The 25,993-nt window shown below is 43.4% G+C and overlaps 1 protein-coding gene across 1 annotated transcript in view; it reads left to right on the top strand.

Moving 5' to 3' along the window:
• Positions 1 to 25,993, top strand: part of MALRD1 (MAM and LDL receptor class A domain containing 1) — a 954,719-nt gene that overhangs the window by 660,388 nt on the left and 268,338 nt on the right. The window contains exon 35 of the mRNA XM_029587045.1: positions 24,572 to 24,847. Within this exon, the coding sequence (XP_029442905.1) occupies positions 24,572 to 24,847 (276 nt within the window). The remainder of the gene's footprint in view (positions 1 to 24,571; positions 24,848 to 25,993) is intronic.

Here is a 25,993-nt window from a genome sequence, read left to right as displayed (position 1 = left end):
TACCCAAGGGAAGTCTTGCCAAACAAATCTGCTTCATTTTTTTCGAAGGGTTAATAAACATGTGGATAAAGGTGAACCGGTAGAAGTAGTGTATTTAGATTGTCAGAAGGTGTTTGACAAAGTCCCTCATGAGAGGCTTCTAAGAAAACTAAAAAGTCATGGGATAGGAGGTGATGTTCTTTCGTGGATTACAAACTGTTTAAGAGACAGGAAACAGAGAGTAGGATTAAATGGTCAATTTTCTCAGTGGAAAAGAGTAAACAGTGGAGTGTACTTGGACTGGTGCTTTTCAATATATATATATATATATATATATATATATATATATATATAAATGATTTGGAAAGGAATACGATGAGTGAGGTTATCAAATTTGCGGATGATACAAAATTATTCAGAGTAGTTAAATCACAAGCGGATTGTGATACATTACAGGAGGACCTTGCAGGACTGGAAGATTGGGCATTCAAATGGCAGATGAAATTTAATGTGGACAAAAGCAAGGTGCTGCATATAGGGAAAAATAACCCTTGCTGTAGTTACATGATGTTAAGTTCCATATTAGGGGCTACCACCCAGGAAAAAGATCTAGGCATCATAGTGGATAATACTTTAAATTTGTCGGCTCAGTGTGCTGCAGCAGTCAAAAAAGCAAACAGGGTGTTAGGAATTATTAGGAAAGGAATGGTTAATAAAGCAGATGTCATAATGCTTCTATATCATTCCATGGTGAGACCGACCTTGAATTCTGTGTACAATTTGTTATGAATCCGCTGCCCGCGGGTTTCCCCACGAACAGGCACACTCACCCCACTCTGCTTCTTCACCCGACGTGGCATGGACGCCGACGTCGAGCCCTCAACACAGCTGGAGCTGTGGTCTTGCCTTGCTCACGCGGTCCGGAGGCCGCCCGGACTCGTCCTCTTCATCGTGGCCGGAGCCGCAGACTTTCTGCCTCTTCAGCGCGGCCGGGACTGCCGCCGATGTCATCTGATCTTCGCAGCATGGAGGCCGCAAGCCCCGGGCTGGAGTAGTGGCTGGAGCCGCCCCCGGGGCCTCCTGCAGCAGCTGGAGCCACTGCCGTCATCGGACCTGCTCCTTAGGCCATCCCTGCGCTTCTGATGCTCTGCGCTGTGCAGGCCGCTTTCCACGGTCCTGCACAGCCCTGCTTCCTGCTCGTTAGGTGCCGGTGTGCACCCCTCTGCAAGATTTGAAGGGCCAGCCATAGGAAGTGTGGCTGACCCCACCTAGGGAGTGGACTTCCTGCCCAGCCCTATAAAAGGGCTGCTCCGTCAGTCAGTCTTTGCCTTGCATCGGAGTTGCTTCGCTCTGCAGGCTCCTGCCTGCCAGAGCTCCGTCAGGTCTCCTTTGTCTTCTCCATGGAGTTCTTGTCGTCTCGTCATGTTATGCCATGTCTTCATGCCTGATGTCCCCGTCCAGGTGTCCTGGTGTCTGGTCTTGGTCTTCTGCTTCCTGATGTCCCAGGTTCCTTGATGTTCTGCCCTTTGCTGTTTCACCAACGCTCCTGAGCCTTTTGGTCCTGTAGGCCGTTAGTCCCACGGATGACGTCTTTCCCGAGTGGGGACTAGCCTGCAGGTGGACTGTGCTCTTGAGCCGTCATGTCCTGCCAGCTGTTGGTGGAGCTTCGGACGACATCGGCTCCGTCGTTGGAGTTCTGCTTCGACTGGATCCTTCCTTGCGCTTGTCCTGCTCCCAGCGTGGTCCGCGACCAGCCTCCTCGGGCTGTGTAGGGCGCGCAGTGGTACAGGCTGGTCCGCGACTCAGTCCTGCGGGTGGGTTGAGTAGGGCGCCCTGAGAGACAGTGCCAATGTCCTTCCACCCAACTTCTCATCTTGTCTGGACTTCGTCAGTTCCTCATCTCATCCTGGATACCGTTGCATCACTCTTGGATTCACGTCTTGTTCCTGATGTCGTCGCATCGACCCTGGTCGAGGATGCCATCGCTTCGACCACTGGTCCGTGATGTCTTCGCATCAGCTTTGGTGTCAAGTCTTCGTCCGCGATGCCGTTGCATCGATCCTGGTGTCATGTCTTCGTCCGTGATGCTGATGCATTGATCCTGCTGTCATGTCTTCGTCCGCGATGCCTTTGCATCGAGTCTGCTGTTATGTCTTCATGTCAAGGCCCGTCTGCCCTCGACCTCAGGCCATGCCTGCTGCTCCATGCTGTTCCATGCAGCAGGTCCGAAAGGGCTCGGAATGGTCGGAGGGCCATTCACATTCCAACATCATCCTGTTGTTGGCCTTGGGAGCTTGCTGGCCTGGCAGAGGGTAAGACCGTCAGCCATGGTGGAACACGCCGTCAACCCTCGGTTCGGTCCTGGATCTGTCTGGGGTCGGGCTGAGGCCCATGGGCACACTAAAACACCCCTTCGTAACAGAATGCAAGGCCTTTCAAGGCTTTTCTCAACACAATTCTGGTCACTGCATCTCAAAAAAGATATAGTTGCGATGGAGAAGGTACAGAGAAGGGCAACCAAAATGATAAAAGTGGGTGGAACAGCTTCCCCATGAGGAAAGTGTTACGGCTACGGCTGCTTTGCAGCCGCCTCACCACCAGAGGTCCCCCATGAGCATGTTCTTCTGGCTGGCCCACTCCTTCCTTCCTGTCTACTCTATACCCCAGACTTTCCTTTATAACCCTGTCTAGCAGTTCCATCGGTGCTTCAGCATCGAGCTCGCCTGGGCTCCCTGCTCTAGCCTTCCTTGCTTTGTTGCGTGTGGCCTTCGAGCCTTCTACCCTGCGTTGCCTTGCCTACTCTGTGTTTGGCCTTCGGGCCTTCTACCCTGCGTTGCCTTGCCTACTCTGTGTATGGCCTTCGGGCCTTCTACCCTGCGTTGCCTTGCCTTGCCTTTCCTTGCTTACTCTGTGTTTGGCCTTCGGGCCTTCTACCCTGCGTTGCGTTGCCTTGCCTTTCCTTGCTTACTCTGTGTTTGGCCTTCGGGCCTTCTACCCTGCATTGCCTTGCCTTGCTTACTCTGTGTGTAGCACCCAGTTCCAGTTCCTGCTGTGTGTGGCCTATGGGCCTTCTGCCTACTGTCTGTGACCTACAGGCCCTTTGCTTTCTGTGTGTGGCCTACGAGTCCTCTGCCTTGCACTGTGTGTGTGTGTGGCCTTCGGGCCCTCTGCCCTACCATGTATGTTGGCCTTCGGGCCCTCAGTCCTGCCGTGTGTGTGTGGCCTTCGGGCCCTCAGTCCAGCTGTGTGTGTGTGGCTTTCGGGCCCTCAGGCCTGCTGTGTGTGTGTGGCCTTCGGGCCCTCAGTCTTGCCACCTGTGTGTAGCCTTCGGGCCCTCAGTCTAGCTGTGTGAGTGTAGCCTTCGGGCCCTCAGCATTACTGTGTGCGTGTGGCCTACGGGTCTTCTGATTTGCGGTGTGTGGCCTTCGGGCCTTCTGCCATTCCTCGCTGTGTGTATGTGTGGCCTTAGGGTCTCTGCCTTGTCTGGCCTTGTGTTAGACCTTCGGGTCCCCTTCTTGCCTTGTTGTCTTCAGGCTTATGTGTTTCATGTCCAGTGTAGGGTTGTCCTGGGTTGTCTGTCTGTCTTGTCTCCTTAGGTTCCCTCAGTCTAATCACATATACCTCCAGTCAGTTTCACCCTTACCTGCATGCTTTCAGTATTCAGACTTACCAGCACCCAGTTCCAGTTCCTTTTCACTTTTACTTGCAGTCACTCTCATACATACCTTCATGCTGATCCAGTACTAAAGCTCACCCATACTTCCATGCATCTAGTATCAGATATTGCCAGTCTGTGTTATACTCCATCTGTCTATTCCACCTTCAGAATTACCATAGGGTTTTCTCATTCCTGCCTGCACCAGCCAGTACTAGAAACTACTGTCTCTCTCCACCCCAAGACACTCCTCATAGTGGTGTTCACAACATGAGGCCTGTGCCCAGTCGTAACAGAAAGGCTGAAGAGGTTAGGGCTGTTCAGCTTGGAGAAGAGATGGCTGAGGGGGGATATAATAGAGATCTTTAAGATCATCAGAGGTCTTGAACGAGTAGATGTGAATCAGTTATTTACACTTTCGGGAAATTGAAGGTCTCGAGGGCATTCCATGAAGTTAGCAAGTAGCACATTTAAGACTAATTGGAGAAAATTCTTTTTCACTCAACGTACAATAAGACTCTGGAATTTGTTGCCAGAGGATGTGGTTAGTGCGGTTAGTGTAGCTGGGTTCAAAAAAGGTTTGGATAAGTTCTTGGAGGAGAAGTCCATTAATTGCTATTAATCAAGTTTACTTAGGGAATAGCCACTGCTATTAATTGCATCAGTAGCATGGGATCTTCTTGCTGTTTGGGTAATTGCCAGGGTCTTATGGCCTGGTTTGGCCTCTGTTAGAAGCAGGATGCTGGGCTTGATGGACCCTTGGTCTGACCCAGCATGGCAATTTCTTATGTTCTTATCTCCTCCTATCCCATGACTTTCTAGTTTTCTTAGAAGCTTCTCATGTGGGACTTTGTTAAATGCCTTCTGAAAATCCAAATACACTATATCTACTGGTTCACCTTTCTCCACATGTTTATTCACCTCTTCAAATAATGTAGGAGATTTAAGAGGCAAGTCTTCCCTTGGGTAAATGCATGCTGGTTGTGTCCCATTAAACCATGTCTATCTAAATGTTTTGTGATTTCATTCTTTCTAACAGTTTCCACAATTTGTCCTGTCACTGAAGTCAGGCTCACTGGTCTATAGTTTTCTAGATCACCCCTGGAACCCTTTTTAAATATCAGGGTGCCATTGGTCATCTTCCAATCTTCAGGTACAATGGATGATTTTAATGATAGCTTACAAATTAACTGAAATAGGTCTGAACATTCATTTTTTAATTCTTTTAGAACCCTGGGGTACATGCCATCTGGTCCAGGTGATTTACTGCTCTTCAGTTTGTCAATCTGGCCTACACATCTTCCAGGCTCACCATGATTTGGTTCAGTTCATGTGAATCATCATCCTTGAAAACCATCTCTGGAATGGGTATGTCCCCAACATCCTCTTCAGTAAAAACTGAAGTAAAGAAATTGTTTAATCTTTCCACAATCGCCTTATCTTACCTAAGTGCCCCTTAAAACCCCTTGATCATCTAATGATCCAACCCACTCCCTTGCAGGCTTTCTGCTTCAGATATATTTTAAAACGTTTTTATTGTTAGCTTTTCCCTCTATGGCCAAAATCTTTTCAAATTATCTCTTATCCTGTTTTATCAATATCTTATATTTAACTTGCCAGTGCTTACACTTAATCCTAATTTCTTCTGATGGATCCTTCTTCCAATTTTTGAATGAATGGCTAAAATAGCTTTTTTTCACCTCACTTTTTTGCCATGCTGGCAATTGCTTGACCTTCCTTCCACGTTTCTTGATGCAAGGAATATTTATGGACTGTGCTTCTAGTATGGTATATTTTAACAATGTCCACACCCATTGCACACTTTTTACCTTTGTAGCTGCACCTTTCAATTTTTTAAAACTATTTTTATCATTTTCTCATAGTTTTCCTCTTGAAAGTTTAGTGCTACCACTGTGAATTTACTTACTGTCCCCCTTCCAGTCATTAATTTAAATTTGATCATATTATGATCACTCTTGCCAAGGTGGCCCTACCACCGTTACCTCTCTCACCATATCCTGCACTCCACTGAGAATTAGATCTAACATTGTTCCTCTCTTGTCGGTTCCTGAACCAATTGCTCCATAAAACTGCCATTTATTCCATACAGGACCTTTATCTCTTCAGCATGTCCTGATGTTTCACTTACCCAGTCAATATTGTGGTAATTAAAATCTCCCATTATTACTGCACTACCAATTTGGTTAGCTTCCCTAATTTCTCTTAGCGTGTCACTGTCCATCTCACCGTCTTTTCCAGGTGGACGGTAGTATACTCCTATCACTATTCTCTTCCCCAACACTCAAGGGATTTCCACCCATAAAGATTTGATTATGCATTTAGTCTCATGCAGGATCTTTATCCTGTTGGACTCTATGCCATCCCAGACATAAAGCGCCACCCCGCCACCAAGTTGATCCTCTCCTATCATGAAATCTTCCTCCTCTAAGGCATCACCAGGACTGCCAGACTGGAGTTGGGACTTGGCTATGATGTCCATGAAGGTCTCATCTATATACCTCTCTGTCTGCCTCCAGGTCTGCCACTCTAGCCTCCAGAGATCGGAGTCATTCTCTGAGATAGAAGAGCTCCTTGATTCAGATGCACATGTACAATTTGTCACTGGCCGGTAAAAATTCATACATGTGACACTCGATGCAGAAGACTGGGAAGTCTCCTTCTTGCTGCTGGACTGTTGCCTCCGTCTTAAATTTGTTCAGTTCCTAGTTTAGGTTGCTATGGGAGTAGGACTGCATACAATTAGGGTCCTTTAAATGTATTAGTGTATTCACTATATATCTGGTAGTGACCTACAAGGGAATGATTAAACTCTTGATAAGGTGTGGGGAATTTCTGAATTTAAGTTCAAAAGCTGATTAATTAATATATATATATATTTTTTAGTGTGTAAGTGTCACCTGCCTATAAATTAAAGGATGAGCTAGGGGTGGGTGGGAGAGGGGTATGAAGATTAGGAAATGCAAACACACAGACATCTGTTTTTTGCCTGCCTTTCTGACTACCTGTTTAATACAAAACACAAAACTTCTGTTTTTTGGTGGGGAAGTAGTGGAGAGGCCCAGGCCCACAACCAACATTTTAAAAATCATTTCTTGAGGTTTGGGGATAGGGTGGGGAGGAGGTTTCTGTGTCATTGGGAGGGTTGTGGCTTATGGTGGAGGGAAGGCATCATGCTAGAAGGCCCATGAATTGTTTTTGTTTTGCTTTTTTTTTTAACAAGTACACTACTTACTCGAATATCAAGTATATCTGAGTAAGTAGCTGGTTATACATCCATATGTAGCCAGATAACTTTAATCAAATATATTCAGTGGGACATTTCTCCTGCTGAATATATGGACCTCTATATATTTTCAGAGACAATTTTCATTGAAAAATTCATTATTATAAAATTTACCTTTATAACTGAAAATTAATTTGCTTCTTGCAGACCCCAGAAGGAACCACCACAATGTCAGTTCAAATCAAAACCTTGTTGGCAATTGTGACTGAAGAAATGGATGATCATTTATCATCTTTCCACCTGTTAACAGGATCTATCTATGCATGTTTAATTAGTATAATTGCTTTGAGATATTCTCTTTTTTCCCCCTCAAATAGTTTTTGCTTACACATTTCTTTTCGCATAAAGGTTGCTTAGATAAATTAGTTTCTGTATGTTATTACTTCTGTAGTCTCTTCTTAATTACCTTAGGTTTCTCCAGGCAACATGTTCTAAATGCAAGGAATCACAATTTAGTTGGTTGAAAGCTCTAAGCAGCAGTACACTGACAGCAGTCTTAATTCAACTGAGGCTTTTGTTTTCCAAATGTGTGTTCATATAATCAAGAAAGTTTTTCTTGTTCTAAGAATAATTTTATTATTCAGTACAAAAATGACAAAGCATGATTTACCTTAGTGCCAACTGTTCGTGATTGTTATGCTATGAAAATAGGAATCTAGTGTTTTTGCTAATGAGAAATGTTCTCAAAAATGCAGAGGATTAAGGAAATAGACCAGAGCCGTTATGTCTTATTCAAAATGGTATTTTTTGCACATTCTGCTATACCACTTTTGCTACACCTTGGCAGTCTTTCTGCCACTCTGCCTTGCTCACATACCCCAAACTCTATACCTTGAGGTGTTCTTGCCACTGTGTGTGTATGCTTTGCTTTGAGTTCTTCATGCCACTGTTTGTGCTGTTTTGTCCCTCTGTCAGTGCCTGGGGTTTTTTGTTTTTTACCTTTGCATCTTGATTCTAAAAATATAAGAACATGCCATACTGGGTCAGGCCAAGGGTCCATCAAGCCCAGGATCCTGTCACCAACAGTGGCCAATCCAGGCCATAAGAACCTGGTAAGTTCCCAAAAACTAAGGAGCGGATTTTAAGAGCCCTGCTCGCTGGCGCGCCTATTTTCCATAGGCCTGCCGGTGCGCGCAGAGCCCCGAGACTCGCGTAAGTCCCGGGGTTTTTCAAGGGGGCGTGTCGGGGCGTGTCGGGGCGGGGCCGATCGGTGCAGCGTTTTGGGGGCGGGACGCGGCGTTTCGGGGGAGGGCCCGGGGCGTGGTTTCGGCCCGGGGCGGTCCGAGGGCATGGCCGCGCCCTCCGGAACCGCCCCCAGGTCACGTCTCGGCGTGCTAGCGGCCCGCTGGCGCACGGGGATTTACTTCTCCCTCCAGGAGGCGTAAATCCCCCGACAAAGGTGGGGGGGGGGTTTAGACAGGGCCGGGGGGGTGGGTTAGATAGAGGAAGGGAGGGGAAGGTGAGGGGAGGGCGAAAGCGAGTTCCCTCCGAGGCCGCTCCGATTTTGGAGCGGCCTTGGAAGGAACGGAGGCAGGCTGCGCGGCTCGGTGTGCGCCGGCTGCACAAAATCGGCAGCCTTGCGCCCGCCGATCCTGGATTTTAGCGGCTACGCTCGTATCTACTAAAATCCAGCGTACTTTTGTTTGCGCCTGGTGCGCCAACAAAAGTACGCGAAGGCGCACTTTTCGAAAATCTACCCCTAAGTCTATTCCATGTTACTGTTGCTAGTAATAGCAGTGGTTATTTTCTAAGTCAACTTAATTAATAGCAGGTAATGGACTTCTCCTCCAAGAACTTATCCAATCCTTTTTTAAACACAGCTATACTAACTGCACTAACCACATCCTCTGGCAACAAATTCCAGAGTTTAATTGTGCGTTGAGCAAAAAAGAACTTTCTCCGATTAGTGTTAAATGTGCCACTTGCTAACTTCATGGAATGCCCCCTAGTCCTTCTGTTATCCGAAAGAGTAAATAACCGATTCACATTTACCTGTTCTAGACCTCTCAGCTGTCTCTTCTCCATGCTGAAAAGTCCTAACCTCTTTAGTCTTTCCTCATAGGGGAGTTGTTCCATTCCCCTTATCATTTTGGTAGCCCTTCTCTGTACCTTCTCCATCTCAACTATATCATTTTTTAGATGCGGCAACTAGAATTGTACACAGTATTCAAGGTGCGGTCTCACCATGGAGTGATACAGAGGCATTATGACATTTTCTGTTTTATTCACCATTCCCTTTCTAATAATTCCTAACATTCTGTTTGCTGTTTTGACTGCTGCAGCACACTGAGCCGATGATTTCAATGGTACCTTAAGATGTCCATGCCACTTTTAGTGCAACTTTGCCCCTTTTGTGCTGCTTTTAGAGGTTCATGCCACTGTTATTGGTGCCCTCTTTGAAGCCGTGGGGTGCTCTTGACAATCTTGCTGCTTCTTTGCTCCTCTGACAGTGCCTTGGAAAACTCCTGCCACTGCTGGTACCCTTTCACCCCTTTACGGTTCTTTAGACTATTCAAAATCACTTTTGGTACCACTTTGCCAAAGTCTTGGTGCCAGGGAGTTCTCATCCTCCTCTTGATGTTGTCCACAACAAGTTTCATTAGAATGTATTAGAAGGCCTCAGTTTTGAAGCTCAAAACTGGCTGCATTGCTTTCCCATCGACTTTAATGGGAAAAAAAATGAAATGAAAGAAACAAATAAACTAATGAAATTAATGGAAGTGACATGCAAAGCAAATGAACATACCAAAACCAAAATTGTGCCTGTGCACATCCTAATAACAATCTTCCACACCCCCACTTTCTCAGTCACATGTTCACACACATAGACTGCTGTACCCTAAAGGCAATGATATCACAAATAATGGGGTGGATTTTAAGAGCCCTGCTCGCATAAATCCGGGCGGATTTACGCGAGCAGGGCCTTGCGCGCCGGCTCGCCTATTTTCCATAGGCCTGCCAGCGCGCGCATAGCCCCGGGACTTGCGTAAGGCCCGGGGTTTTTCGAGGGGGCGTGTCGGGGGCGGGGCCAATTGGTGCGGCGTTTTGGGGGCGGGACGCAGCGTTTCGGGGGCGGGCCCGAGGGCGTGGTTTCGGCCCAGGGCGGTCCGGGGGCGTGGCCGCACCCTCCGGAACCGCCCCCAGGTCGCGTCTCAGCGCGCTAGCGGCCCGCTGGCGCGCGGGGATTTACTTCTCCCTCCGGGAGGCGTAAATCCCCCGACAAAGGTAGGGGGGGTTTAGATAGGGCCGGGGGTGTGGGTTAGATAGAGGAAGGGAGGGGAAGGTGAGGGGAGGGCGAAAGCGAGTTCCCTCCGAGGCCGCTCCGATTTCGGAGCGGCCTTGGAGGGAACGGAGGCAGGCTGCGCGGCTTGGCGCGCGTCGGCTACACAAAATCGGCAGCCTTGCGCGCGCCGATCCTGGATTTTAGCGGCTACGCGCGTATCTACTAAAATCCAGCGTACTTTTGATTGCGCCTGGTGCGCCAACAAAAGTACGCAAAGGCGCACTTTTTAAAAATCTACCCCAATATTCATGCAAAATTAAAAACTTGACTAAAAAAATATTTTAAACAATTTCAGATTTATGTTTGTTTCCTGATTTGTGGCTCTGGTGTGGAAGCTTCTGGATTTTTTACTCCTTCTTTTTCTTCCTTTGAGAGGAAATAGGGTAAGACAGAGGGAAAGAGATAGGAGTCTGATTCTACTTCTCTGGCTCCAGATCCTCCCCAGCTGATCTTACCACTGCAGAACCAGCTTGTTATATTGTGACTGAAAAAGAAAAAAAATATATCTAGCAACTCAGCATCAGCACCCTCCAACCTAAATGCAGGTCATGATAATCAAAAAGTGAGCCAAGAATTAAAGCAGCTTACACCACTTCATATCCAAAAGGGCCAGTCCGGGTTTTCTAGCGGTGAATGCATACACCAGTAGAAAATCAAGACTGGAGAAATCAGACCCTAAGCTACATAATTACCCAAAATGAAAAAGGCAAAGAAAAGTAAGTGCTGAAGAAAGAGTTGGAAACACATCTGTGCTTTACCTGCAGAAATGGGCTTCTTGAAAATTGCCTGCCCTATGCGCAGGTAATCTCACACGCAGGGCTTCACAGTAGAAAGTGGTGTTCTTAGGATGGAGATGAGGATGGGGAAAGGTTTTCACTTATATGTATACTTTTGAATTTTCAAAAGTGTAAGTGCAATTTTTCTCAGAAAATCTACCCTCAAAAATTTGCAAGTACAAATATGTGCGAGTAGTTTTCCTGGCATAATTTTCAAAGGGACTTCATGCTTGCACTTTCTCTTTGGGAGTCGGTGTAACTACCTGCATAGTTTTGAAAATTTCTCCCATAAACATGCACACAACTGTACAGCTAGAAAAGATACAACAAAGAAGAAAAAACAAGACAGTTAATTGCAATTTCAGAAAAGACCATTACTTTGTATATACATAACATGTGAATTTTCTTTTGATAATACAAGGAAAACCAAAACATGCTCAAAACAAGGAATAAACATTATGACAAAGAATGCATACAGTTTGCAGACACAAAGGGACAAATATTTATTTATTGTTGGCATTTGATATCTGCCTTTGCCCAAAGTTGGTCTCAAGGCGGATTACAGTAGATTTCAAAGAACAGATGCATTAGAACAGCTTGCAATCGATAGGGAGAGAAACAGTTATGTAGTTTATGTGATCTGTGGCACACAGGAAAATATCACCTGCTACTCCAGCATGACAGACACTAGACAGGAAGCACTAGCAAACTTTCAGTTACAAGCACGCAAGTGGTATGCATGTAAAGAACTCTCAGAGCAGAAAAACATCACCTATCACAGTTTAACTCCTTTAGTGATATTTCCCTTGGTGCCTTCTTCCAATCATTGAGGAAAAGGGATAATGAGGCTTAATAAAGCTACTAATATACCCTGGAAAGCGAGAGCAGCCTTAGAAAACCCATATAAATGGTGTTATTCCAGTTTTCCAAGAAGCAAAGTGTTTCTTTGCTGTCTTTTCCATCAGAAGATTCAATAACATAGACATACCAGACTTGCTCGACTTCCCTCCCTCACAATAACACACAATACAACCTTGTGGATTTAAACAGGCCACAGTTTATTGATTACTCAGACATAAATATAACCAAGCCCAATATATAATACTAACATATTTCTCTATAACCACAGCTCCCACCCCTCCCTGCATAGTCTCAGGGAGGTCTGCCACCACACTCAGTTGTACAACAGCCCAAACAGTTTAAGAGGCTGCTCCAGCGGACCACCAGCATGAACAAGAACTCCCCACTACAACCCAAAGAGGATGTCCCACAGCACAGCCAGTAACCAGACCATCCTGCACTTCCTAGGATATCAGATGCCCTCTCCTCACAAGTGCATGAACATAAAATCTCAATATGTGACATGTGACCTAACCAGATTATACATCAGCATTAACAGGTTCTTGAGTTATCTGCCACAAAAGAGAGCGATCATACGATTGCACTTGTTTTCTCAACTGCAGTTTCCACCAGCTATTTCAAAACCAAATTCCAAAGCCTATTGGAAAGAGTTGTTAAAAAGGTCCATAAAATAAAAGAAAGATAAACTCTTTCAGGCCTATGAAATCTGACACATCTATCCTTAACCCAGTCATGACAGACTCTAAACCCACCCTAAGACTCTAGCCATGAGTCTATATGATTATTGACTTTCCTAACACTTCACTTCCAAAGAGGCACAATGTTCAATACAGGTCTCACAATTAAGTTAGACAATCTAAAATGCATGCCTGGCATCCTATTAATCAATGTGTACAGAGTTTCCTGACTGTCACTATAAATTCATGACAAGACCAGTCCCTAGGTCATTGCCCCCCAAATGAATAACCACTGCTTTAGATATGCCTATCCCCTTTGATTGCTCCTGCATTACTTAAAGCAACTTGTCCCATTGCATTCTATATATTCCAATCCACTGGAAGCACACATACTCCACTGCCAATCCCAGATGTTCATTATATGCATACTTCAAGGAACACTTAAAGGCCCAAAGCATGAAAGAGTGGCCCACAACCCAGACATACATTTCATAACCAAACCATCCCAAAACCCCAAAATAGGGTTCAACAGATACAATACAGAAGTTGTCAAAATGGGGATGTGCATGAAGGAAAAACTAGAAGACTGGGAGAAAATGGGTGAGGTGGAACAACAGTGGGCCAAATTAAAAGAAGCTATTATAAAGGCAACAAATCTATATGTTAGAAAAGTAAACAAGAGTAAGAGGAAAAAGAAACTGATCTGGTTTTCTAAAGAGGTGGTTGAAAAAATAAAGGCAAAAAGAACAGCATTCAAGTAGTTTAAAGGATTAGAGATGTGCATTTGTTTTTTCCGAATTGGAAAATTTCAATGAAATTGTCCAATTCAGCATGTTTCGGGTGGCCCGAAAAACGATCGGTATTTTCCCATTTTCCATGAAAATTCATCTTTTGGATTAGTGCGCGCTAATGGGAGTTAGTGCATGCTAACAAAAACCAACAAAAAGTAACAAAAAATAATAAAATCTAACGGTTTTTGTTAGCGCGCACTAACTCAAAAAATAATTTTTCGTGAAAAATAAACCCTGAACCGCAAAAAAACGACATTTCCTGCGGCAGCCGAAAAATGAAGAATGACACGAACACAAGAAATGATTCACAGTGAGATTGAGACCACTGCAGCACAGAGATCAGAATCAGCCAAAAACCAGTGTCAAATCAAAATGTTTTAATCTTTTATAAAACTGAGAGAGAGCTTCTAAGCAAACAACCTTCTCTACCAATTGCTACAGATGAACTACAGAGCTTCTTGCACATGCTCAGAGTTTACAGTGAGGAGAACATCATTAGATGTTGATAGCAGCCATAGGCTAGATAGCAGCCATAGGCTAGGTTAGAAAGATGCTTCACTGTGATTTGTCTTCTGTGTGGTTTTATTGCCAACTTGTCCTGCCATGGCTCTGACAATTCCCTGACAAGGTTGTAAGGTTACACAGGTCGGAGCTGGTTGATATAGTTACAAGTTTTTTTTCTCAGTAGTATACTGCCATAGACTTCAATGGTCTATAGAAATAAATAGGAAACAAAAACAAATGGGACAGATATTATTTATATCATTTATGAGAACCCCCCTCCATTTGTTTCAGTAGCCACAAATTCAACAAATATTAATCCATTTGTTGTGTTTTACCCATTTGTTTTAAATAGGTGCTTATTCCTACTAATTGCCTTTTTTTTACATCTCAAAAACATTGTCTTTTGAGTCATGCAGTTCCACATTAGTATTTCATCAAAGGTGCCTGATTTTCCCTCCGACTGATTCAAGCTTCCCAGAATGAAACATAACTCAATTATCAGCTGATAAATATCCTACTGGTATTACATTTATTAGAAGCACTAACTTCGTTTGATGCTAAGATTCAAGTATTTTGCAGCCATTCAGCTAGAATACTTACTAATAAAAACTACTACTCAAAACATGTTCTAGGAAAAAAACTTTGAAAAAAATCAATACTGATTTATTTTTAATAATACTACTTCAACTTTGTTGACAGTTTTGTCTCTGTTCTCAAAATTCACATTGGTAAAAAATTGGCCATGTACAGCTTATTCACATTAAACTCATAAACTGCTGATATTAAATCCCAGATATCATTCAAAATGCTAGAGAATGATTCAGCTTTATAGGGATAATTTTCAAGCTGTCTGTATTGGGACAAAGTCCTTAGGTACTTTTTACCCTCAAAGTTTCCACCAATTTTCAAAACAAAGGCATATGTTCACTTTTGTTTTGAGCTTTCCACAGATACAACATGCCCACAGACATTTGTACCTGCTTTATTTGTTGGTATTTTTTAAAATGGAGGTGTAGGATAAAACACATGCTGATGTCAAGGCTCTGACTTCTCCACTTTCCTTAAAGGACCTTCAGTTGTCCAAAGTTCAAATGTATGAGGCAATGCAGAGTATTAGCACAGCTATCATCATTTGATGTGTTGAGACCAGTCCTGCCTAAACAGAGCCTAGACATCTTTGGGTACAGTTGGAGCATCTAGTTGATGCCATCTAGTGGAGAAAGATGTGAGAGGAGGAGAGATTTGGGTGCTCAAGCTGGGGAGGCTTCTGCTTGAGGTAGAGATTATCCTGCTATGAAGGGTCTTCTATAAGCGGCAAGGAGTGCTTATGTGAGGAAATATTGGCTGACATGAAATAAAAGCAGTGGGAATCAAAATCCTCTGTTGCCATATCTATTATCATTTTATGGTGATAACAAGGAGAGACTCTATTTTTGGTTAAATGGAGATCACCCAAAGAAATGAAATATCTCTTGGCATTAGGGTATGGTACATCATGCATTACTTAGCAGAAAAAAAAATGATATTCTTGTTTGACCATCATTTTTACTTAAACAAGATTTATTTTCAGATGAGAACACCACTCCAATCTGCTCTATGTAAAGTAATAAATTATAAATACTGACATTTGGATGTATGAATATATTCATCAGCTTAGACTTGAGCAAAAGTGATTTAAAAATATTGCTTTCTACAGATGCTATTGCTATAAAAGCATGTGAAAGGGGCAGTGTTCAGTTTATGACAGTTTAAAAAATGTCACTCATTTCTAATTCTTTTATAGGGTAACAGACATGATTGGGCAATAGGCAGTAAATATTCATGTACATGTCATGTCTTGTGGTTGATGCTATTTACTAAATAAATAATGGGCCCTTTTTGCACATGCAAATGTGCTGTTATATTTGGAATAAGCTGTAACCATAAGAGGAAACAAAAGTAATTTAGAATTTTCATAAGAGGTTTGTAGGATCAAAAGACATGCCCTTATGTCTTGTTCTAATGAAAACAACTTGCTTCCGCTGCAGCAGTCTATTCTCACTTGACTCCCTGCAGATCCTGACTCTGGTACAGCTTTCATGTTCATGCATGAATAGGAAACACATTTATAATAGATACACACCCATGTCTTCCCAATTTGAAGTGTTGTTTATTCTGTTAGTATGATTTTGACCATTAGCATTGAAGAAACACAACAGAAAATATAGCTGACAACATGAAGGGAAAAGTGAATAACCTTGAAACCTTGAAAGCTTCTTTGCCTAGTTGTTTTACTGCTGGTCTATTTATTTTTGGGGGCGCTTATTATATATGTATTTATTTATTGAGACTAGTTAAATAGAAACATAGAAACATGATGCCAGAAAAATTCCATATGGCCCATCTAGTCTGCCCATTCACCCAATTGGTTTAGTTTTATAATTCTCTTCACTCCCTTAGAGATCCCCTATATTTATTCCATGCTTTCTTGATTTCAGATATAGTTTTTGTCTCTACTACTTTCCCTGGTAAGCTATTCCATTCATTTACCACCCTCTCTGTAAAGAAATATTTCCTAAGATTACTCCTGAGTCTACCCACATTCACTCTTATCCCATGACCCCTCATCTAGAACCTCCTTACCATTGAAAGAAGCTCACCTCTCATGCATGGAAAACTTGGAGACATTTAAATGTCTCTGTCATATCTTTCCTGTCTTGCCTTTCCTAGTCTCACCTATCCTCTATGGTGTATATGTTTACATCTTTAATTCTATCCCCGATATGCTTTAGAACAAAAGCCAGTGACCATTTTAGTAGCCACCCTGTAGACCAACTCCATCTGGTTTATATCCTTTGAAGGTCTCCAAAATTGTACAGTCTTCCAAATGAGGTCTCACCAGGGACCTTATCAGGGGCGATATCACTTTCCATTTTTCTACTGACCATTCTTCACCCTATGCAACCAAGAACTTTCTGACTTTTGCTGCCACTTAATCCACATGTTTAGCCACCTTGAGATCATCTGTTGCAATTATCCCCAGATCCCACTCTTCCTTCATGCTTAGAAGAATTTCACCTCCAATACCATACCTCTGGCTTGGTTTTTTTTAATCTTAAATGCATTACTCTGCATTTTTTAACATTAAATTTTAGCTGCCAGACCTTAAACCATTTCTCAAATTTCATTAGAGCCTTCCTCATGTTTTCCACACCTTCCTGGCTGTCCACCCTTTCCTGATAATCTTTCCGCTATGCTGCTTACAAAAATATTGAAAACAATCGGTCCAAGAACTGATCCCTGAGGGAGCATACCTGTAGTCAAACATAAGTTTTCTGACAAAGAGTTCCAAAGAACTTGCCAGCCACAAAGAAAGCTTGCTCAGTGTCTCAGTAAGATGATTCAGATGGAGAGAGGGAACCTCTAAAAGGTGGGCAGATTGCAAAATACAAGAAGACTTATAAATGTGCAAGATTGTGCTGAGCCAGGGCATGGAGATATTTTTTAGCAACTTAAATATTAATAAAATGACTTTATATTTGATTCTCCAGTATTTGCTAATAGTGCACACTATTAAAAAATAGTGCATACTATAAGCAATTGAAAATAAGAAAAAAAAATGTCTTCCATTTCTCTTTAAAAACGATATAAATGATATAAACATTGTTGTTTCAAATGAAAGCATGCCCCAGGTATTTATTATTTGGCTGAATTGTCCTGTGGTGGGGAGGGATAAGTAATGAAGTAGATGTGGTCTTTCCCTGATATTAGAAATTATTTGGTAAATTTTGGGAGTAGGGATTTGCTTTCTTAGTGTTTGTGAGTACTTAGGACCAACAGTGAGTGATATGTTTAGTTATAAGTTTAATTAATTTTGTATAGCACCATCATCCCTCCCTAGTGAGCACAAGGTTTATGTTTCAGTTGTGTTAGGGTCTTTTTTTGTTTATTGACTTTCAATGTATATTTATTGCATTTTGTATATTTATTGCATTTTGTATATTTAAAATAATATATTTAAGATAGGGATGGTAAACTCCAGTCCTTGAATACCACAGACAGGCCAGGTTTTCAGGATATCCATATGCATGAGATAGATTTGCAAACGATTGAGGCAATACAAAATCTTTCTCATGGATATTCATTGTGGATATCCTGAAAACCTGGCCTGTTTGTGCACTCGAGGACTGGAGTTCGCCATCCCTGATTTAGAATGTACCTCTGGGATCAATTAGGTAGCATATAAATGTAAATGTAAAATAATTTTGTTTCCTCTGCTCCTGCTGAACTGCTGCTGTTTTAGTGCCTTTGGGTGGTGTTGCTTCTGCTACTGCTGCCTTGTACTTCACTGCCTGCCTTAGGCTGTTTTTGCCTCTGCTTCTGCTGCCTTGCCTCTTTCTTGATTTCTTGGGATGTTGATGCCTCTTCTGCTGCTGTCCTACCCTTCTTTTGTTGCCTTGGGGTATTGATGTCACTCTTCCTGCTGTCTTTCTCCTCACTCAGTGCTTGTCTTGGGGAGTTATTGCCTCTGTTTATGCTGCATTGCTACTCTCTTGAAGCCTTGGTGGGTTGATGCCTGGGCTGATTCTATCCTGCCCCTCTCTCAGTGCCTAGGGGCATTTATACCTCTGCTGTTACCTCCTGCAAGTTTCATAAAAATTGAAATGGAAAGGTTGAGTACCCTAAATATTCCTTAGGCCCACTGTATTTACACTGCTCTTTATTTTTTCCTTTAAGTTCCCTTTTGGGTCTTTCTTTAAAATACCTGCTATTGGATCTCTTATTGTGGACTTATGGAATTGAAGAATAGAATGTATTTTTCTTCTTTGATTATATTTGGAAATTTTCCTCTCTTTTTCTTTTCTACTTCAAGAATGCTTTCTTGAAAATGTATTAGAAAATGCATAAATAAAGAATAGAAAAAAAGAGAAGAAAATCCTATACAACCTTTCTTTACTAGAAAGAACTGCAATAAGACACAAATTATTAACCAAAACATTATTATCAACCCAGAAGATAAAGGATGTTCTGTGGTGATTATGGATACAAACATAGAAGAGGCACACAGACAACTCACAAATAAATTAATATACTACAAGAATTTAGCAAAGAACCCACACAGGAATATATTAAACAACTGTATCAACATGTCTCTAAAGCAAGAAGTGTCTCAACTAAAAAACCTAATACTAGTTCATTCTTCTGTTGGTACCTTCTAAATTCTACCTATAATTAACAAACCAGGGAACCTTGTCAGACTAATTATTTCTAGTACAGGTACATTCATACAGGCAGAATCTGAATTAATATAGGGGTCTCTCAAATCCTTAGTACAAAACAATGTTCTTTCTGAACATTGAGCAGTTACCACCTGATATTCTCCTAGTTGCAGTAAATGGATCACTATATATTAAGGGCCGGATTTTAAGATTTAGGCGTGGGCGTAGATTTGTGCGCGCAACCCGGTGTGCACAAATCTACGCCCAATTTTATAACATGTACACATGTTAAAAATCCAGGGTTGGCGCGCGCAAGGGGGTGCACACTTGTGCACCTTGCGTGCGCCGAGCCGCACAGCCTCCCTCCGTTCCCTCCGAGGACGCTCCGAAATCGGAGCGGCTTAGAGGGAGCTTTCCTTCTGCCCCCCCCACCTTCCCCTACCTAACCCGCCCCCCAGCCCTACCTAACCCCCCCTTACCTTTAACTTAAAAGTTGTGCCTGCCTCTGGGCTGGCATAGGTTGTGCGCGCCGGCCGACGGCCAGGCCGCAATCCCAGGCACAGCGGCAAATGGCCGCTGTGCCTGGAGGCTCCGGCCCCGCCCCGCCCCCTTTTTCAAGCCCCGGGACATACGCGCATCCCGGGGCTTGCGCGCATCGCCGGGCCTATGCAAAATAGGCTCGTCGCTCGCAGGAGGGGTTTTAAAGGGTTACGCGCGTATATTATGTGTGTAACCCTTTTAGAATCCGCCCCAAACATTCTTAACGCAGATGGCATAACTGCATGTTGCAGATTTCTAAAGGTAATCATCCTGGACAATTAGCACATAATGAAAAGTATTACAAAATTAATTAAGTTCATCCTTACCCACAACTACTTCAATGCCAATAATGACATCAATGTACAAGTTATGGGCACTGCTATGGGTACCAGGATGCCACCACAGTATGCCAACTATTTTATGACAAAAATGGAAAAAGCATTTTTTAATAGATGCCAGATTAGCCCTTTCAAATATAGATTTATATACACTAAGTTGGGGGGTGGGGTGTCGCCGCAATTGGTCCCTCCTCCAAAAATCATTGTGGCTGAATCGCCATGTTGTTTTGTCTCACGATAAAATACTGCAAGGCAAAACAATGTGACATTGGCCCTTTATGCACAATGGCTGGCCCCAAAGCACAGGGCCACCATTGACTTAAAAGGCCAACACAGCAAAAAAAAAAAAAAAAAAGCCTAAAGTATAAAAAGTGTATGGGGGGGGGGGGGTCAAAGCTGACCCCCATGCTCACCCCAGGCCACCACTTGAGGTGGCCCTGAGAATTAACTGTAAAAAAGTCATCAGAACCTGTGGGCTCAACCAAAGGGGAAGGTGGCTCGCCAGGCAGAGCACTTAGTTATTGATAATAAATTACATTAATCTCCAGGATCCTCTGAGTGGGGGAACACAATTCTTCTAGGCCCTGTGCATTACAGTTTATTATTTCCCAGAATAGCAGTGTGGTAAACAGCAGTGATGAATATTGAGTAATCTACATTTATTTATTTATTTATTTGTTGAGTTTTATATACCGTTATTCGGTTGAGCCATACATAACAGAAAACACACTGAAAACTGATTTGGTTTCCGATAATACTTTTACTAAACTGATATGCAATGACAAAATGATCTTTACAGCGGTATTTTCATGTCTAGATATTAGAATCAAGTTCCTTAATAAATTTGTGATGACTTCAGTCCTTTAATTTATTAATGGATGTAAAATTCTTGAAATGTATATTTTCTCTCCTTTCCTATGACAAGGGGCAGTTGTAAGCTTCTCTTCTATTTAAATTTGTGTGTTAGATGTCCAAACAGTCACAGGTATTTCCTACCTCTCCAGTGGTTTTCTTTCACCTCTCTCTTCCTCTGCTCAGTATCAGGTAGATAATTGTTGTTCTCTCCCAAGATCTTCAACAGATGTGTGTGAGCCCTTGTAGGGGTCCACTGAAATGCCTTTCTCCCCGCTTTCCTTCTCTCCTCTTGATGGCTGTCCTTTGGAATCAGATGATCCCCAGATCCCTTCTCAGTGAAGAGAATCTCTCCCTTCTGGATGTTCAGCAAAAACTGAGCCCCTAGTTAATCGGAAACCCAGTAAAAAGTAAAAGAAAATTCCTTTTGCACAAAAGAGAAAAAGCACATGAGACCAGGAGGGTAGGAAAAAACTCCTAGCTCAGCAAAAGGAATATTGATAGAAATGGTCTTCATAATATTGGAAGGGTCTCTGTCTTCACATCATTCTAGATCTCATTATTGAGAGGCCCAGAAGACTTACCTCTCTACAACACAATCAAAACAGGGGACAGCCATGACATGTTGCCCCTATGAAGGGTGACAAAAAAACTCTACAAAGTAAAATGGTGGTCAGAAGGTCATATATCAGAGGAGCTCACCGTTTCACATCTGCCACATAGGGGAGCTAACTACCCACATTATTATTTATGTTTCCTCCCCACACTAGCAATGATGCAATTCTAACCTGGTCGAGAACCAAATGGGTTCTATGTAAGGATTTCATAAGTTAGAATCTGAAAACAACTTCTCAGAAAGAAGCTGCCTTTATGCTTTCCAACAACACCTTGGTGCAAACTGTACTCTGGTTAACAGTCTGATTTTTATGCCTTTTGGGATAGAATACCCTACCCTTTTATTAATGCACAGGCAGAAACTCCTTCCCCAGCACTCAGAACACACAATTCAGCCAAACACAGTCTCCAGTATCCACAAACAGCAGACAAACCAAGATTCAGATTCACTCACTTGCCTGGAACAAGGACCTGCCCCTTTCTCAGTCCAGATGCTGTGTACACTACATAACTGGATATTTCAATCTATATCCTGCTTTTTTGAGCCAAAGGAAGTTGCTTAATTACTGGGCACAATTATGAAATAAAAATGTGGCAGAAAATATTGGAGGCTATGCTAATGGCAGTCTGATATAAGAGACAGGCTGGAAGGAATTTGGAGAGATGGAGAGAGTAATAATAAATGGGAAAAAAAATTGCTCATTTTTCTCCTCCTATTAACTATTATGGAATGCTGCCTCTTCCTTTTTCAATTCTGCTTAAAATTGACACATAGAGCAGATAATACTCTATAACTTTCCGTGGTGAAATGCTTAAGTTAAATAACCTTCTATATTTTTATGCTCTATTATGTATTTGGTCTGCTTAGAGGAAAGAAAAATCATTGCTTTTGCTTGCCATTGTGGACTAATACTTACTAATTTTAACTGCAATGAAACATTTTAAAATAAACAGTAATAGGGAAATGAGAAGGAAATAGCAGTAATAGGTATCCTATACTGAAATAAATAATGCTCTAGGGATATTCTTCGATGACATGACAAAAATGAACATAGTTTAGAAAATGGTTTGAAGTATTTTAATTATAATAATAGCGTATATTTCTAGACCTTCTTTCCAATTCTAACTGAACTAGGTATGATATATCTGAATAAATCATGTGGATACCTGAAGTATTAGAGAATACTGCATAAGGATGGATTATATCAGTGATGGCCAACCCTTTGAGCTCAGTGTGTCAAAATTCATTAAAAAAAAATGAGCATAACTCGGGTGGTGTGTCACTTCTAGAAAATTCCATAATTTTGTGATATTTGTAGCTCTAATTAATATAAAAAGTTATAATTTTAATATATGTTCTGTATTTATTAATAAAGCAAAAACAAATAATTCTTTACCTTACCTGCTTAGTGACTTTTTTGTTGCTGAATTTCATTGGCTAAATCTTCAATTAAAACACTCTCTCCCCCCTCCACCCCCCCCCCCCCACCCCCCCCCACCCCCACACACACACACACAACTCTTACTCCCCTGGATTTTCTCATACACACTCATGCTCTCACACTCACTGGCTCCCTCACATACACACACACACACACGCTGAACCCCAGGCAGGCTCCCATTCATTTTCACACCACTCCCGCTCCATCCTCCAGGAAGGCACCAATTCATTCTCACACACACACACACACCCAGGCAGAGTCCCATTTATACACATGTACACATACTAAAGGCAGACCCCCCTCTCTTTTGCCAGCAACCTCAGAGCCTCTCTCATTCCTCTGCTGCCACTGTCACTGATGCCGCATGGCTATTGGGAAGGTGCCGATTGCTGCTACTGACATTGAAGCCCATTCTGCTGCCTCCTCTGTGCAGGCTCCATGGGCTTCCACTTTCTCCATGCTGATCTCGTACATTGCGAGATACGCATAGAGAAATTGCTATTCTTGCACATTACCAAAGATCACATGTGCCGATCACTAAAAAGTAATTTTTTTTTTTTTTTTTTTTACCTTTGCTGTCTGATCTTAGTTTTCTAATTGGTTGGTCACAGGCTTTTTTTTTCCACCTTCCCTTTCTTATTTTTTTCCACCTTCCCTTTCTTATTTTTTTTGCCAATTCCTTTTATATTGTCTTTTTTTCTGTTTCTTTTCTCTCCATCTTCTTCCCTCAAACACACAGTCAGGTTCTCATTCTCACATGCATTTCTCTCTCACACACACACACAGGCTCTCACTGTCACATGCTGTCTGACTCTCACACACACAGGCTCTCTCTCACTCCCACATGCTGTCTTGCTCAAGCACAGGCTCTCACTGTCACATGCTCTCTCTCACACACACACAGAGGCTCTCACATGCTGCCTCTGCAAACATTCAGATCCTCACTCTCACACACAATCTCTCAACTCATCTCATACACGCACACACACATACCCTCTACAGACCCTCAGCCTCTCTCTCACCTCTGGGCCTCCTCTTCACGGGTCGCCGCAGGATGGGCTCTGCAGCGGCCCTAATCTTCTCGGGCCACGGCGGCCCTGCTACCAGGCCTCTTCCTCTTCTTAGGCCACTGTGACTTGGGATTCATGGCAGCCTGTAAGCGCAAGCGCTGCTTCTCTTCTGCACGCGCTGATGCTTCTCCTCCTTCCTGCCCACGCGGCTCCGGCAATGTTTACTTCCGGGGCCGCACAGGCAGGAAGGAGGAGGAGCATCAGTGCGTTTAAATGCGATCTTTTTCTTCGGGCCGTGGTGACGTGAGCCTCACCACGACCCTGCCTATCTGCCTGTCGCTGTGCCGCATGAGCCACCCTACGCCCAGTCGTATGGGGGGGGGGGGGGTGGAGGGGTCCGGAGGGTGGGGGATACTAAAAAACTAATTTTAAAGGGTCGGCACAGCCGATAAAAAAAAAAGCCTCGGTGCAGCCAATAAAAAACAATAATTTCCCGATAGTCCACGAAATGCTGCGCGTGTCAGCCAAAACGTCTCGGCGTGTCACCTCTGACACGTGTGTCATAGGTTAGCCATCACTGGATTATATGTTTGAATGGATACTTATAAACAAATGGAACTAGAACAGAACTTGCTAAATTATCTTCTTGCCTTGTGTGTTATTCATTTAGAAATTAATTGATTTGATATCATAAACTTAGGAACTATCACCATTTGTGCTTATTTTTTTTTTTTTTTTATAATTAGAACCGGTCCCACCACAGCCTTCCACGTGTAGCTCAGATTTATTCTCTTGCGTGTATGAACAACAATGTGTGCCTCTGTCAGCAAAGTGTAATGGGAAGGAGGACTGCGAGGATGGAACAGATGAAATGATGTGCCCATCTGGAAGGCCAAGCTCTGTGCCTCCTCGGGTTTGCCAGGAAACTGAGTTCCAGTGTGCAGCTGAAGAATGCATCCCGTCATTGTTAAGGTGTGATGGAGTACCTGACTGCCAGCTTAAGGAAGACGAATTCAGCTGCGGTGAGTTCTTCTCAGTTCTATGCTGTACCTGAGGTACTTTACTTTAAAACTTTGCCAAATTCTGCTTTTAACACTAGGTCAGAGATGTCCATTTACTAAAACAGACAGCTAGACCATCCAGGTGATTTGAGGCTTTGAAGATTAGAGCTCTAACATCAAGAATCATTACAAAAAGGTGCAGAATGAGAAGATCCATGCAAAATAATATACATTACTAGTTGTGCCCGGCCACGCGTTGCAGTGGCAGAGTCAGGTTCTTTCCCCCCCTCCCCCTTCCCCTTGCTCATATACCTCAGTCACACATCATCTTCCTCCTTGGTCACTCACCCCCCCCCCTTTCCTCCCCTGTCCCCACTCCAGCTCTCTCCCCTCACACTCACACCCTCCCCCTTCGGTCACTAACCCCCCCCTTCACTCCCCTGTCCCCCACTCCCAACTCTCACCCCTCACACTCACCTCTCCCCTCTGTGTGTCTCTCCACTGACACTCACTGCCCCCTTCATTCACCCTCCCCTCACTGTCACCTCTCCCCGCCTACTCCCTACCCTTTGTCAGTGACACCGCACCCTCTCTCAATCTCCTTCCCTGATTCTGATCCCCTCCGGCTCGCAATGCCCTCCCAGTCCCTCCCAGTCCCTCTCCCTCTTGTGCGGTTCTGTGTGGCCCGCTCCCGAAGGCGCGAGGTCAGCGAGAATCCCTCCCTGTCGTGCATGTGAGCCGTACCAGTTTGCCGCCGCAGCTCTTCCCAGGTGTCGAATTTCGGCCGGTCGACACCACCACGCCTGGTATTGCCAACGGTCTGCCGCTGCTGCTCCTCTCAGCGCCATGTTGGTCCCGCTGTGCCCGACGTGCACTCCCGCCCGCGCATGCGTAGTACAGCAGCTTCATTTCTCAAGGTGTGTTGCATGTCTGTCCAACAGATGTCGCTGTTTTCCCCACACACATGTAAAAACATGTTTTTTTTCTGTAACTGTGTGACATCTATGTAATCTAGATAGAGAAGAACCTTGCCGAAAGTGAAAGCAAGGTTGTGTCCAAATTTGAAAGCAATTGGTGCAGTAGCTGAGCCTGGTTAAGTTGAAAAAACAGAACAGAGCAGTAAAGGTTACAGTTTGTGGGGGTTTTTTTTACCCCAAATGAACAGCA

The sequence above is a fragment of the Rhinatrema bivittatum genome, chromosome 2 (genome assembly GCF_901001135.1).
Source record: "Rhinatrema bivittatum chromosome 2, aRhiBiv1.1, whole genome shotgun sequence".
Lineage (NCBI taxonomy): Eukaryota > Metazoa > Chordata > Amphibia > Gymnophiona > Rhinatrematidae > Rhinatrema > Rhinatrema bivittatum.
The sequence above is the reverse complement of the archived record's forward strand: the minus strand, read 5'-3'. Positions and strand labels throughout refer to the sequence as shown.